The following is a 15,643-nucleotide window of genomic DNA, read 5'->3' as shown; positions in this document are numbered from 1 at the left end:
CTCGACCCCCACCGATCGGATTTTTGTTCAAAATCAGCATGCGTACTCATAGTATTCCCTTTATTTTAAAATTTAAAATTGAACTTCATACGATTGGTGGAAGGTCGTAATACAACGATTACAGAGTCCGCTTTGTCAGCGCTTGCATGGGTTTTTATGGGGGCCCACGGCCCAACCCACTGTGGGCTGTGGGTTGGGTTGGGCTTTGAAGGTTGAGCCCATAGCCCACCGTGGGTTGGGCCGTGGGCCTAGGGTCTGGGCCCATTTATGGGCTTTGCGGAGGTCTAGGCTCGTTTCAATCACTGACGCTGTATTAATAATACCCAGCCAAGTCCCGCAAGGTAATGTAGTTTCGTCTAGTAAGGCTCAGTCATCAGGCAGCCTTGCAGGTCATCGGGGGATTACACCCGCTGATCGGCATCCGGGACGGGATGCCCCTGACGGTCAACGAGTTGAAATTGGTCAAGTATCCAGACCCGGAGATCTTGAGCTTGGCATTATTCAGACAGAAGCTGCACTAGCGATCACATTGAACTCTTCGACACGGTACAAATACATTCCAGACTTGATTCACAACCCAATTTATCGATGCCATGGCCGCGATTTTCGAGGACCCATCCGTATTCGAGGCTTTTGTGGGCACAGACAATTTCGACCATTCCAATGCGAATAAAACAAAAGTCGAAGTTCTAGACTGGAGCAAAGGTGGATAGACCCATTCACAGAGTCAGATATCTCCATTGCTAATCTTCTAGACGACGATCAACTACGCTCTCACCATGTGTCCGTCCCAGAACTTGCTACAATACCGAAGTCGCATCTACGAATAGTGTAAGACAAATCGATTGGAATAGATTGAGGGGGGAAATTGATCAACGAATTAGGTTCCTGCCACTTGACCACCCTGGAAACGAGGGGAAACATGGTTTATTATGGGCTTTTCGTCACTATTCAGTCCCATCAGCATTTCTTGACGAGCGGCTTCGATCGGTCACTCACTCATTTGGTGCACAGAATGATGGCCACGGGAACAACTGTGCGTTAATAGACTTCACAAATATACCTATGTCTAATCCTCTGCAGGTATTTGGTTCCACCACTTGTGCAAAAACATTTCGGTAGGACGTGCAAACGGCGAAAGATGGATTTATGAACCGCGTTACAATTTGCAACCCCTCGATCAAGCAAATTGGAGCTGGGAAAGGTCGGGATATTTTATTAGATGGAACTCCAATGACTTGGATGAGCCCCAGGTGACATTGCTTTGCTTCGAAGCTTCAGACCTTCTTCGAGGCCGACTAAGAACTCTTCAGTCCGTCAAAACTGCAATGCAAGATCCATTGGTACTTTTGGTTATCATTTTTACGGCTATATCCTGTGATATGGATAGCACAGTTTGGGAAGTGTCCAAAGTTTTTGGCAAGATAGAGACGGTGAGTGTTCCACATAAATGTTACAGTAATTGGGGCTTAACTAGTGACAGAGGGCATTGATGCTGTCTCAAGAGAGGGAGTCATTCACAGGGCTGCATAACGTAGCAAAACATATCGTTCATCTTCAAGAAAGCTGCGACGCTACGTATCTGATCGTGCAGAAAGTCCTCGCACACTTCAAGCTACTCCAAAGCAAAGCCTCCGATGAGAACAAGGTACTCATGGAGAGTACATGGGGAATGTTGACACAGGTGGAAACCAGTTTTGAAACGGTTAATTTGAGGCTGAGAAGCTTAGATAGAAGGATGCAAAGTGTCATTGCCTTAGTGAGTCTCTTCATTCGATGGGTGTGAAGTCGAATTGATTATTCTCAGTCGTTCCATCTCGTGGCCGCCGAAGGGAATCGCATCATGCAGTCTGACAGCAACACGATGACTACCATCGGATTGGTGACGTTAATATTCTTGCCACTCACTACTGTATCGGTAAGTTCACTTTCTTCGCTGCAGAATCAGGAGCTAATTCGGACCGACTGATTGGCCAGACTATCTTTGGGAGCCAATTCTTTGGTGTATCAGATGAAGACGACTCGCTCACAGTATCGAAAGACTTTTGGATATTTTGGGTCATCTCCATTCCTGTGACGGTCATTGTGGTAGGGGCATGGTACGCTGTGAAATGGAGGCGCTTCGAACTTGCGACCAGAAACAAACAAATAATGGCAAGACAGCACCAGGTCACTGAGAAATATGGGGCTTGATCAGCTTTCCAAAACGACTCACAGGGCGAGGGCTTTTCACCTTCTTGACGTCTGAACAACACCGTATTGCACACAGCACTTGCAGATCAGTCCTCACTCTGATTATCTGAAGCCATAAAATCGTTTTGGTATATCTGAGAATATATATATATATGTTTCTTTCTTGTTGGCCTCGCAAATGTCGCAGAAATCGTCGGTCAAAGCACCATGGGTACCATGACGGGTGTGGTTATGTCCTTTGCTAACGCGGGGATAATAAGCGGACCGATGGTGCCCAGATTTTTATTAGAGGTTGTGGGATACTGGGTGATATAATCTACACCCTAAGTCGTTTTAGCCGTGGATATCCTCGCCCGTCCAGTTATAATCGAAAATCTCGAGGATCGTAGAAGAGTCGACGAGTCACACACGGAAGAAACGAGGTAGCGGAGCTTAGGAGCTCGGTGATCCGGGTTAATAGGGAAAATGCCTTACCTAGGAGGCGTGGGGGGAAGGAAGGCGAAAAACAAAATCTGGGCTGTTGGGTGAGAGGGGAACTAGGGGACTAACTATATATAACATACAAATTGTTTATTTCCGTCTTCCATAGGCCCACTCTTCGACTTCCACAAGGACCTTATACTCGCCCGCGAGCCGCCCTCTAAGGGCCGCCCATAGACCTGCACTTTTTCGGGCGGAGGGCAGGCGGGTCTTTGCCTGCTCTCCATGGGTGGCCATCGAAACATCTCCACGGCCGACAAACATAATAGACATCGAAAATATGATTGCACAAGTTATGTAATTTTGTCTGCAATATTTAGTATTTGATTTACAGCTTCCAGCCTTTACTTTCCGAGGTAAGTTAGAAAGCGTAATAAATTAGGAGTAAGGTGTAGTATATCCATCTCTCTCTACGTCTAGACGAACACTTCCTATAAGCATGGAACTGTATACAGCCACGCACGGGCAGCATAGCGACCGGTTTTCCGGGATCAAAAAAATTTGCTTAACTCTTCATCTCTGTCCTTCTTCCTCTTTTCCCCTGGCTCGGATGCTCAAACCTGATTGCCTTTTGACCAGGGCCCCGTACTTTCAGTGCTTATAAGGTCAAATTTTACCGGACTTTCTATCCAACATCCGATATGGTGTACGCTGATTATCATCCTTTCTGGTCTTGTGCACATGCCAAAAAACGAGCGTTTCAGGAAGAAACAATGTCATCCAATGATGTTCTAACATAGCTTAACTGGGGGTTCGTGCGACGATTACTAGAGCCTGGAGGGGTTGCTCATCTGGCTGCTCACCACTGACCTAAGCCACTCGCCGGTGAGTTAGTAGTGGGATGGGTGGCCTCCAGCGAATTTATATTCAATAACAAGTTTGATTCTCCTAGGCGGCCATTCTTCTTTTTCTTTCCTACTGTCATTTGAATTCGAGGAAGATATGTGTCAACTAGTAGACATTAATACCAGAGAGTTGTGATCAGAACAACATGCCTGTGAGAAAGTATCAGCATGGGAGGGGAAGGACACGTCAGCGGTTCAGGGGCGTGCAGGAAATTCAGGTGTAGTATAGTGGTGTTCAGGGCATTCAGGTGAATGGGCTGAAGGGACTGAATATTAGGGCGGCAAGAGGGGATTTCCTAACGAATTAAAAAAAACGGTGAGAATCAGGGTGAGAACTGGGTGAGAGACCTTCGGGCCGCCACGACCGGGGCACAGACCCTCCAAACTGAACTAGGGTAGAACATCATTGGGCTATGAGCCCCACATGAAACAGTCAGTCTCTTGGCATCTGCACATAGCCTCGAATGACTTTCGACTGCGCCGACGAAGTAATTATCGAATGCTAGCTCTAGTGGATGTGAGGCCTCTATACCCCTGCAGACCAGACCCTACAAGTTCTGAATAAACAGCAGGACTACGAAAGTCAAGTGGCTTAGAGCCAGGCAATATAAGAGTTACGTGGTTTAATGGGGGATTAGATACAGTAATCTTCGATTTCGGTTTCATCTGCATACTCTTACGACTGGATTCCCCGGTGCCTAGAATAGACTTCGTACTTTACAGTAGGACTGCGGAGACTACAATGTTTGTATTTTATACGAAATTAGGTATAGATCTGAGATGAGCACATTCGAGACCGACTGGAAAAACCTTCGCTGTTACTATCAAAAGCTCACCAAGATTGTGATCAAAGATGAAGATGGCTCAGAGATACGAAGGGTCATTATGCCTCCAAATTTATTCCGATCCAGCTTGATATCCTTGACTTACCATTGATTATAGGGTATGAAGTACTTGGTCCAGTAGTTTGGCTTGGACACGCAGCCTGGAAAGAAGACGCCGGTTTATATCGAGGATATCGGCCCGTTTAATGAAACGATCTTATCGACACAGGAGAAGAAGTTCCATCTAGGCTTTCAACGTATCCAAGTGTGTCTGTTCAACTCTCTCGGTATCTTTACGCTGCACCGGAAAAGCGCCCTGTTGAGTCTGCAGTTCAAGGACCTGCAGATCTCCCTCCAGAAGGATCCCCGTGGAGGACCCGTCCCTATGATCGAACTTACTCCCGAATGGACAAAAAAGTTTCTCGGTCTCACCAAATTGTACGGCAAGCGCAATTTCTGTCTCTCCCTCTCAATTTCCCATTCACCTCCAGATATATAATATCTCTTGAGATCCTTCTTGTCATCCCTGGAATGGCTGACTAGGGTGATGCAGCTAACCTATCAACAGAACGACTTTTGCACTTCCCGAGATCGTTTACGGGCCGTCTTTGGTGATATGCCCGCACACATTGCTTTTTGGCGTCCTGTTTCATGCGCGGGCGTTCCGGAATCAGGGGCTGACTTCGAAGGCTCAGCTGCGGAAACTTTTCATCAGCAAAGGCTGTGAGCAGCTCCTGGTGCCTTTAGATCCGACAAGTCTGAATGGTATATCTTTTGCAAAACAGAGTTGGTCAAGGGCGTTCCAACCATTCAACGGACTATACAGATGCCCAAGTCTGCGATTTCCACCCTGCTAGTCACATTTGGCGAGATTCGCGCATGGAAAGGGGCATTTCACGCCCATCAGTTCCGGTATGGAAGTGGTAAAGTGATCAACGAGAGTGGTGAGTTCTTCCATGGACATTGTGAATTTGATCTGTCTTGTCAAGTTGGTGGCTGATGTACTCCGCAGGGTGGGTGAGCAAGGAGCAACATATGTTGATCATGAAGCATGCCAGCCCCCGCATCTTTCTCAACCACTATCATCCCCTGCAAATCGACACTGACATGATCCGGGTGATCTGTGGCCTTGACCCGGATGTGGAACTGATGCGAGCTGTTACACGGCAAAGCCGTTGGCGAGACACGCGACGCCCACGCTACTTGACCGGTCAACAAAGGGCACAGTTTGAAGAACATCCTGAGTTGGAAGAGGCACGGCGCAACCTAGACAATATCCGCGCGCAGTACGAGGAGACCCAGGAACCCGGCCTGCTTCCTAGACTCCAGCAACGGGAGAAGGAGGTGAGAAATACGCGAAAAAGGTTGCACCGGAGCTTACGGCATGAGATCCGAAAGAAATTTGATGAAGAGCAAGCGCTCCTGGATATCGAGGCGCAGCTCTCGGGTACCGCAGTCAAGGAAGAGAGCGAAGACTCACCCTTGGAAGACACCATGCACCCCCTTCAGTTGCATCTCGTGCAGAGTCTTTTTTCCTACCCTGTTTCTAACTCGTTGGAGGATGAGTGACATCGGCGCGATACGGGTACTGCAGCGGTTGTTCAGTATTGTGACGTCCTTGAAGGTGGCTCATTGAGGGGCCAGCCTAGACAGAAAGCTCCTGAATCTGCTTCGCCGACTGGACCAATAGCTCAGCCGAAGGATTTACAGCAGACCCGAAGTGATATCGACTCATGCAAGGTACCTGTCCCTGTATGTGGCAAGCCGTTACGTGCCACCAGGGAGTACCTTGAAACTGCTAAGCAGCCAGAGGCATGCTTTCAATGCTTCGCAAGTGAAGGGCTGCCGGACAAGGTTCGCTTTCAGATGTTTCATGATCCCGGGTGTGTTACGCGCCACTTTGATACTATCCATCTTAAAGAAGAACCACTCAAATGCAACTGATGTGAAGTAGGCTTGCTGCATCGAATGGCGTTCCAGCGCCATGCTTCTGATGTGCATCGCGTGAGGAGTCGCTGGCGATGCGCGAATCCGATGCAGGGACTTCAAAAACAAGAATAGGCCGGCCATGAATCAATGAAGCCATTGACTCGGTATCCGTTTACTTCCAATTTGGAATGGAACCGCATTTGCCGTATCCAGTGAGAATATAGACCAGAGAAGTTCCATACGAATCCCGCGCGCGAAGAGAACGAGCACGAGCAGCGGGAAAACGAGCAGTTGGCAGCATATGTCAGCAAAAATGCCCTCTAGAGCTTTCTATACGATTTGCGTTGAAAAGTTTTCGTCCTTGGTTCTGCTTTATTAGTTCGGGATCTGGACTCAGCGCTTTACCTCCCTTGGGAATATCATGAAACTTGTCAGAAGAGGGCATATGAAGATAGTAGAGTGCAATGTCTGGCGTGAATATTACTGAGGTCATGCAGCTTCAGCGCTATGGTAGTGATGCAGACAATACGTACAATAACTGGATGTTCATGGTGCTTGGTTCTTGCTGATGGGGTGGTAATGCTCAATTTCTGGGTCCCAATTCAATAGACTTACATAAAAAGAGATATAACGTATTTCCCAAGCGAGCGCCGCACCCATTCTCGCGTTTTATACAACTCTCTCTTTTAAACCCCCACCATGCCACCCATTCCTTCTGAATCAGCCCAAAAACGTATAGAACAAGAGGGCAGGATCCTCTTAGCAATTGAAGCTCAAAAAAATGGTAAAAAATGCTCTTTGCGTCAATTGGCACGCGATTTCGACGTACCCGACCGTACACTCCGTCGCCGCCTAGTAGGCGTCAAAAGTCTCGAAGAAACCCGCGCTAACAGCTATAAATTGACCATTTTGGAAGAGGAGACGCTTTATAATTGGATTGTCTTATTAGATATACGCGGAGCAGCTCCTCGGCCGAATACTATACGAGAGGCGGCCAATTTACTGCTTAAGGGCCGTGGAATTTAACCAGCTAAAATAGTCGGTAATAACTAGGTCTACAATTACGTCTAATGGTATCCCGGCCTATCTACTCGATTCTCATGATCCTACGATTACCGGCGAGCTCAATGCGAAGACGTGAAGATAGTCACAACGTGGTTTAACTTCCTTCAAAGTACGATCATGAAATACAGCATCCTTAAGGAGGATATCTACAATTTCGACGAGACTAGCTTCGCTCTCGGCCTTATAGCTACTACAAAAGTTGTGACGAGGACTTCCTACGGTCGGAGATCCCTTTTATAGCCTAGAAATCGCGAATAGGTGACGACAATTAAAGCAATAGGCGCGTCGGGGTACGCGTTGCCGCTATGCGTTATTTTTAAGGGCAAGGTCTTTATAAAGGCATAGTTCAGCGATAAAGACCTACTAGCGACCTAGCTTTTTGCGGTTAGTGAAAAGGGATAGACTACGGATTCTATAAGCCTTAAATAGCTTCAAAAAGTCTTTATCCTATCGACTATTAGCCGTACGAAAGGAGTATATCGTCTCCTCGTTATCGACGGACATAGTAGCTATCTTACGCCTCGATTTAACGAAATCTACGCCTAAAATAATATTATCACGGTCTATATGCCGGCGTATTTATCTCACCTTTTACAACCTCTCGATATTAGCTGTTTTAGGGTATTAAAGCGGGCTTATAGTGAAGTGGTTAAGTCCTAGACAAGGCTTAGCGTACACCGCGTCGATAAAAATGACTTCTTAGAAGCATATAGAACGGCCCGAATCAAAGCATTCACAGAGTCTAATATTGTGAATAGCTTCGCCAGCGCTAGTATCAAGCTATTCGACCCACAGCGCGTTATTTCAAAGCTTGATATTCGTCTACTTACCCCTCTAAGACCACCAAGCAATAGCAGCGATTTAAGCCGCAATTAGACTCCGAAAACGCCGCATACTATTAAGGAAGCGAAGAGATAGGCATCGTCTATTAAGAAGCTTACTTCTAATAAGCTAGTACGTCTAGGAGAGGCTCTAGACTAGATAGAGAAAGGCTGCCAGCTCGCTATACATAGCTTCACGATCGCGAAGCAGCAAATTACCGATTTACTCGCCGCCAATGCGAAGACAACGCGTAAAAAGCGGCGTACAAAGGCTCGAATAGCTAATGATAGTGCTCTATTAGTATCAGAAGCTATAGAGCGCATTGGTGGACTAGAACAGGTGGATAAAGCGGAATTCAACCAGGCTGGCAGCCCATCGCCGACGCCTAATCCGACCAATGAGAGGAGACCACAGCGATGCAGTCTCTGTAAAACGCCTAGACATAAGAGAAATCGGTGTCCAGAGAGGTCTGAATAGCTTCAATTTTAATGAATACAAATTGTGGTTGGAAAAATTGAATAACAATAGTAGATGTAATAGGTGGGGTGCGGCGCTCGCTTGGGTGCGGCGCTCGCTTGGGAAATACGTTAAATAATCCAGACTATTTCGAAATTGACTCGAACCCATACACGGTATGCGATGCGAGTGCACGATCTGTGGAGTAGTAGCCTTGGAATCTGATATGGAACTACATACTGAGCGATGCTCGAAGAGTGCATGGGACCATTTTCTGCTTCCATTTATAGCTCCCGGGTTATCCTCACCCTGAAAATATGTGTATGTCTTGTGTATTGCGAGCTGATAGATGATACCTTTTATTTGCATATGACCTAATTGCTCCTTCGCATAAAACAGGGACAGCTGAATGCGGGTTCTTTGGGGGCCTGCGCGTTTCGGCCTGACACACTAAACCCATTGGTTAGTTAGTATGACTGCATTAGCGCACATTAGTCAGTGAGTTCAATCTGATCTCCACATGTACGGAAGATGGTATAGAGATCGCAGCACATTCAATTTTGTAAACTCACGTTTATTTCCACATTGAACGAAAGACAGTCTGTTCCAACGACAAGTTTCGCTCCAGGAAACTTTTGAAGTCGGCATTCCGCATCAAAATCTCCACATTCCAGACCATGTAGTCTCGCAGCATGATTTCCAAATTCCCCATGTACTCACTATCCTCAAAAAGAAATACCAATAGCTGAACGATGTCTCCCGTTCGTTCTTCAAATAGAGTAAAATTCTCAAGCAATCGTAGTAACTGATAGAAAGATAGGACACTAAGCGAAAGCCAGCCTGTTCTGACTCCAAAACGATGGATTTCAGCGTGACTCAGGAACACTGCTGCATAGCTTGTGAAAGGGTCTTTGCGCAAGTCCTTCTCAGATCCAGATCTGGGTGTATGGCCAAGTCTTGCTAGCAGGAGACCATAATTAAGCAAAAGCCCCTTCGGGTGAAAGAGATTCCAATTTAGGCTAGAAGAATCCCATCTGTTCGCCTCTTCCTGGCATTGCGTTTCCCTGTTTTCTGACTGCGAAGTATCGTTCCCGGGAGATTGTGGAACGGGACATGGAGCAGAGTAATCCCCAGAGTATACAAACTCACAGCAACGACCAAAAACTTCCTCATCAATACTCTCGATCATCGCTGGTTCAAGAGCCTTTCTTGGAAAGAACTTACCAATGCCTGGTGAATTGAGAACCCCTTTTGATTTTTACCAACTAAAAAATGAAACGACATCAAATTGCAGGACTCTGTGCAATTATTAGGGATTGGAACAATCTTTGTCTAAAGGAGGGAAAACTTAATTATGAAATGCAAGCCGCATTATGTAGAGTATTCAGAGATAGAAAGATATCTGTCCAAGGCGGCGGTGTTGTTCAGTTCAATAGGATAGCAGAGAGAGCACAGATTTTCTTCGATATGATTTTTACAGAAGAGGATTCTCGTGGCTCTTTATAGTGACTGTAGGCCTGGCTTTAAACCGCCCATAGGTTCCAAATCTCAGAACCGGAACCTAACTTCATGAGGTTAGGTTCCAACCTTTCTAACCTGAACCTAACCTGAACCTCAAGGAGGTTCGTTGAGGTTCAACCTCATCGACCCGCATGAACCTGTATATGCATAATTATTTGACGCCTTTCCTCTTTTGGCTGGATAAAATTGATGATTCATCTCTGTTTGTTACAGCTGTTCCGTCAACCTGTAGACATTTTACTAAATACTTTATCAACATGATGAATTATAAAAAGATAGTCATTTCGAAGTAAACAGTAGGCATGGTAACCTACGAATTATAAGTAATATTCGATAATATCGACGTGGTAGGTGGTCAATAGAGGTACGGAGGTCATCGACAAAACAGCATATAAAGGTGTCGACATATATATCGCAGACACTGTAACCTATGTGTATCTTCATCAGTATAATCACTATTATTTAAGAAAACTGCTAAGACGTAGTTTAAATCCAATCATTTCTATATCATTTGAACTATTATGTCTTCTTATATCACTTTTTCTTTAAGAATTCAGGTCAAATGATCTAGGTATGTCGTGAATCCGGTTTGAAGGTAGCAATTGTTGGACTTGGCCGTTCTGATCAAGACGATTTTCTCAAATTGAGGTTTTCTTTGAGGTTTTATGCGGGTAAATGAGGTTCTCTTTGAGGTTCTATGCGGGTAGATGAGGTTCTCTTACAGGTTGATCCACTATACTAGCGAATCAGATCTAGATAGGTGGATACAAAAGACGATAGATCACTTTTAGAATATAGAACAGGGTCAAACGGATGCCCCAAGAATATCGGCTATCTTTTCGTACAAACAAATCAGTAAGTCCCTCACTATCTCCCTCATTATTATACTATCTTCTAGTTTACTAAATCTATTATGTCTCAGCCCTCCGGCGTCCACACATCGTCCAGCTTTGAAACTACAGATGGGTTACCATTAGACGCGCTACAATACCTCATTCCTGACGATTCCCTATCCCAACGCGAAAGCCAGAGCCAACTACTATCTGAAAGCCAGTTTGGATCAGTTCCAGACCTTCCAGACCTTCCAAACCATCGACCGCGCGTAGCATCTCATGCCCCAAGCACCCTTACGCGAATCAAGCCCGACCGTATTAACGAATTTATCGTCTACACACCAGAAATGACAGCGGAATTCGTTAAGTGGTAGCTTGATACTGGCTATGGGAAGTCGAAGCGGATCAACTGGGACGTAAGCCCTACAAACCGTCGTGCAGAGTGCTGGAAAGGGTTCCAACAAGTTGCAAATGCCAAAGATGGAAAGCCAGGCGTTATGTGTAATAAGTGCCGCACAGTTCTTACGCATCCAGCTACAAACCATACTGGAACTTCATCGATGCAGAAACATCTCGCTGGGATAAGGTGCCGCCAGCAACTACCGAAGAAGGCTAATATTCAGCAACTACTTAGTGACGCGGTATGTTCGAAATGGCCTAGATTTAACGCTAATACTAATACGAAATTCACTATCCTTTAGGCCGAGAGAAGACCAGCGCCTACCTTTACCCAGCAAATATGGGAGCAGATGCTTCTTGATCTAATCACTACATCTCATTTACCGTTCCTATTCGTCGAGCATCAAAAATTCCGTAACCTCTTTTCCTACGCACGGCTAGCACCCACACCACCAAGCTTTCCATCAAGAAAGGTGATTCGCGAGCGCCTCCGGAGTTTCGTGATAGAGTATCAACAGGAGACACTGCAACGGCTCCCATCTAGTGCAAAACTATCACTTGCACTTGACTGTTGGACTTCACCATTCCAGGACGCATTCATGGCTATCACAGGATACTTCCTAGACCAGGAATGGGAGTATCGCGAGGTCCTCCTTGGATTTGAGCCACTTTCTGGAACTCACTCTGGCGTGAACCTCGGTGAGGTTGTTCTCCAGATTTTACAAAAACACCAAATCACTAACCGTGTGCTGGCGGTGACAACTGATAATGCGTCTAATAATAAGACACTTGTCACAGCGGTGAATGATTCAATCCGGGAACTACAGCTAAGGACGGATTCAACGATTATCCAAGTGCCCTGCCTTGCGCATGTTATCCAATTGAGTCTAGTTGAATTACTTGGTAAAATCAAGGCTTCACCGAAGAATGAAAATGCCGAATCAGAATGGTCTGATGATCGTGTACGATTACTTCGTGCGCGCCAGCAGAAGCGAGATATCGCCGATACTCTGAATAAGGTAGGCTTTAATTTAATAACCTTTCCTTTTGCATATATAATAATCTACTAACTATTCTCATAGGTTCGAGGTCTTGCGGTTTTTATTAATGGAAGCCCTCAACGCAAGGAAGCATTCCTAAATCTCAAGTCTAATAGGCAAAAGCTTGTCCCAATCCAGGACGTTTGTACGCGATGGAATTCGACGTTTCTTATGCTCCGACGGGCAAAAAGGCTTCATATCACATTTGACGAGTACTGTTTGCTCCATGATCAACCCAATTTTGCATTAAGTGCAGAAGGGTGGCGACAGATTGACTATCTGCTTTACATCCTCCAGCCCTTCTTCACGTTCACTACATTAGTTTGTCAAACTAAAGACTCCAGTATTCACCTCGTCTTTAGTATTTATAACAGGCTCTTTGATCATCTTGAAAGATCTATGCGTCAGCTTCGTCGAAAGAAGGTGACCTGGAAACAGCTGATGCTTTCCTCCCTAATAGCGGCGAAAGAAAAACTATCAAAATACTACGGTATGACTGATCTTGTCGAAGGTGATCTCTATGCAATTGGAACCATCTTAGATCCGTCAAATAAGATGGAGTTCTTTTCAACAAGTGATTGGGCCCCAGAACACAATATTGAAAAGGACTATAAAAAGCAATACCATGAGAGTCTTCGGTCTCTTTTCGAGACATACAGCCAATATACTCTATCAGATATGACACAGTCTGATAGTATGTTATTACCAGCCAAATCAGCGCTTGAGAGGGCCTGTAAGGGCGATTCCTTACAGTTTCGGCAATCAACCGGTCCGCAACACGACGAGCTAACTAGATATCTCCAGAGTGGTAAGTGAGCAAGCCCACTGAATCAATCTAAATACTAACATCCTTAGCCACTATCGATGAATCTGCTCGGATCTTCTGGAGAAATCATGAGAAGGAGTTCCCTATTCTTGCAAGGATTACCCGTGATATAATGTCAATTCCAGCGACTGGTGCCGGAGTTGAGCGTCTTTTTAACTCTGCCCGGGACGTTTGCCACTACCGCCGGGGGTCGTTGAACCCAGAGACTGTTCGCGATATCATGTTGTATATGTGTACAACAAGATTCGATACTAAGGAGGAGCAGCGAGTGATTCTCCAAGAGTATCTTTCAGAGGAAGAGATCGCAGCTTCGTCTGAAGAACTTGATATCCAGACAACTTGCTATGAGGCCATTAGTGATACCGAGGAAGGCGTCGAGATACATCTTAATACACCGGCTACAACAGTAACTACGCAAGCAACCCAAGACGCACCACCACTCTCAGCGGTCGCCGCTGGAAAGCGGCGGGCGGTCTCTTCTGACGATGAGGAAGACTCTGATAGCGATGAATTTACACATCCAGTTAAGAACTTGGCTTTACCCTTACCTGATATGCAGCATCGTGTATCAGGTAGGATACGGAAGAAGTCGAGACTACTAGATGGGTATATAGTTTGATATTTTGACTCTTGACTGTTAAGAACCATAACTGGTCGCTGCACTATAGATGCAATGTAAATAATTGACAATAAAAACCCCAATTCGAAGATAACCCACCTAGAACATGCGCTAAGGAGTAGACATACAGGATCCTTCGGTAAGGCCATACAGTAATGAAATCTTGGCTTATAGTTACAAGAGAATACAGCATGTTTCTACATAAATTATGCAATTAACCTAGAGTCACGTTTTTTACCTGTTTGTCATGTTTGTGGAACCTGAGGTTCACCCGCGGGTAACCTGATGAGGTTCGGTCCTCAGATGGAACCGCCCTCAGGTTCCAAATCCTGGAACCTGACCCGCCCAAATGGAGGTTCAGGTTAGGTTCGTGAGGTTCGACCGCGGTTCCCAGCCAGGTCTAGCCGGTAGCAATATATGATTGAACACGAAGAACTAAATTAAGTACATAAGTGAGTGTCCTTATATATCTAGTCCTTCCTACCCTAGGGTAGGATATATTCTATCCCCGGGTCATCTTATCCTTGGGTCTGATCATATCCTACGATAGGATATGTCTCTGATCACGTAACCAGATGTATTCTCCTCAACCAATGGCCTCGTCGCTCAGGTGTAACTGTCTGACCATTTTCTCTTCTTCCCAGCAGAAGCAAAATACCGCGTGCTGACTAATATACAGGATGACTAAGTCGTGTTATCTAACGTGATTCACGGTCTCCCGGGCGACACTGCTGGTCGGGCGGCCCCACCAAAAATGAAAAAACCTTCAATTTTTAAGCATGAATAATACCACAAAAACAACTTAAATTTTGCTATTTAACACGTGTAGGGCATTTAATATACGTATGACCTTTAGTACCACATCCAGAACAGGTGACCTGCCGCCTAACTGTAGGCATAGAGGGTAAAGCAGGTTCTGTAGGTTGTTCTACAGGCATCTCCAGCAAAGATATATCTTTACATACATCCTTCTTCTCAATAACCACATCACTCTGACTGCTCTCCTGACCCCTTAAAATGCCTCTCTGATCAATAAATGTATGTTTGATCACTCGTTTTTTTGTCTGTTTTTTGTTGGTTGCCTCTAATTGTATACAGCGATCTTGGAGGAAAATTTGGCGGTGGACCACTTTTATGGTCATTTCGTAGGTCCTCTTAATCTCCCGTTTAATAGGCGAAGAAAGGATTGAAGAAGAAGATTCTAGACCTTTTTTGATACGAGATTGCGATTTTGAGAATTTCGAGAGAGTCCAGAGAGTATTTGGATCACTATCACTGCCGGAAGAGAGTGGTCGCTGGGAAAGGATCTCAAGAGGAGGAAGTTCATCCAGGTGCACATTCAGTTTTTCCAAGACTTTATCTGGATTAAATGGTGTTAATCCAGTAGCCAAGAAGCTATTCTGGATAGTAGAGGCCGTAAAAGCACCCTTTCTTGCATCTGCAATCAATTCAAGGAAATCTTCCTTATCAATAGAATTGACTCCATTCCGCATCATGGTTGAAACCGCTCCTCCATAAAGCCTCTTCAAAACCGAAAAACAACCCACATCCAAAGGTTGTAAAAGATGAGAGGCATGTGAAGGCATGCAGATTGCAATGATATCATTTTCATCACAAAGTTGGTCAAATTCAGGGGTCAAATGACTACCATGACCATCCAGGACCAAGAGGCAATATTTTCCTACCCTTCTCCCAATATTTGGGATAAAGTAGTATTTTAGCCACCAAATACCAATCTCATTGGTACTCCAGCCATTTTTACTTGTAGTAAGACCAGCTCCTTCTTGATTG

At 45.4% G+C, this 15,643-nt stretch overlaps 4 protein-coding genes across 4 annotated transcripts; 3 read left to right on the top strand and 1 right to left on the bottom strand.

Annotated features, from left to right (window-relative positions):
• Positions 1-1,382: 1,382 nt before the first annotated feature.
• N7446_010869 (uncharacterized protein) lies at positions 1,383-2,193 on the top strand (the record flags this gene model as incomplete). The annotated part of the gene is made up of 4 exons (XM_058519612.1): positions 1,383-1,433; positions 1,484-1,759; positions 1,808-1,918; positions 1,978-2,193. The coding sequence occupies 4 exons, from the start codon at positions 1,383-1,385 to the stop codon at positions 2,191-2,193; spliced, it is 654 nt and encodes a 217-aa protein (XP_058368450.1).
• A 2,105-nt stretch (positions 2,194-4,298) lies between these two features.
• Positions 4,299-5,911, top strand: N7446_010868 (DUF3435 domain-containing protein; the record flags this gene model as incomplete). Its single annotated transcript, XM_058519611.1, has 5 exons — positions 4,299-4,397; positions 4,485-4,780; positions 4,911-5,079; positions 5,169-5,286; positions 5,355-5,911. 5 exons carry the CDS (start codon positions 4,299-4,301, stop codon positions 5,909-5,911), a joined length of 1,239 nt encoding a protein of 412 aa, XP_058368449.1.
• Positions 5,912-6,109: 198 nt separating this feature from the next.
• Positions 6,110-6,328, bottom strand: N7446_010867 (uncharacterized protein; the record flags this gene model as incomplete). The annotated part of the gene is made up of 1 exon (XM_058519610.1): positions 6,110-6,328. One exon carries the CDS (start codon positions 6,326-6,328, stop codon positions 6,110-6,112), a length of 219 nt encoding a protein of 72 aa, XP_058368448.1.
• A 4,720-nt stretch (positions 6,329-11,048) lies between these two features.
• On the top strand, positions 11,049-13,852 carry N7446_010866 (uncharacterized protein; the record flags this gene model as incomplete). Its single annotated transcript, XM_058519609.1, has 5 exons — positions 11,049-11,338; positions 11,390-11,609; positions 11,670-12,386; positions 12,450-13,215; positions 13,263-13,852. 5 exons carry the CDS (start codon positions 11,049-11,051, stop codon positions 13,850-13,852), a joined length of 2,583 nt encoding a protein of 860 aa, XP_058368447.1.
• Between the last annotated feature and the right edge of the window lie 1,791 nt (positions 13,853-15,643).

This window comes from Penicillium canescens, assembly GCF_028828765.1.
Source record: "Penicillium canescens strain IBT 15451 chromosome Unknown utg000007l_segment0_segment0, whole genome shotgun sequence".
Lineage (NCBI taxonomy): Eukaryota > Fungi > Ascomycota > Eurotiomycetes > Eurotiales > Aspergillaceae > Penicillium > Penicillium canescens.
The sequence above is the reverse complement of the archived record's forward strand: the minus strand, read 5'-3'. Positions and strand labels throughout refer to the sequence as shown.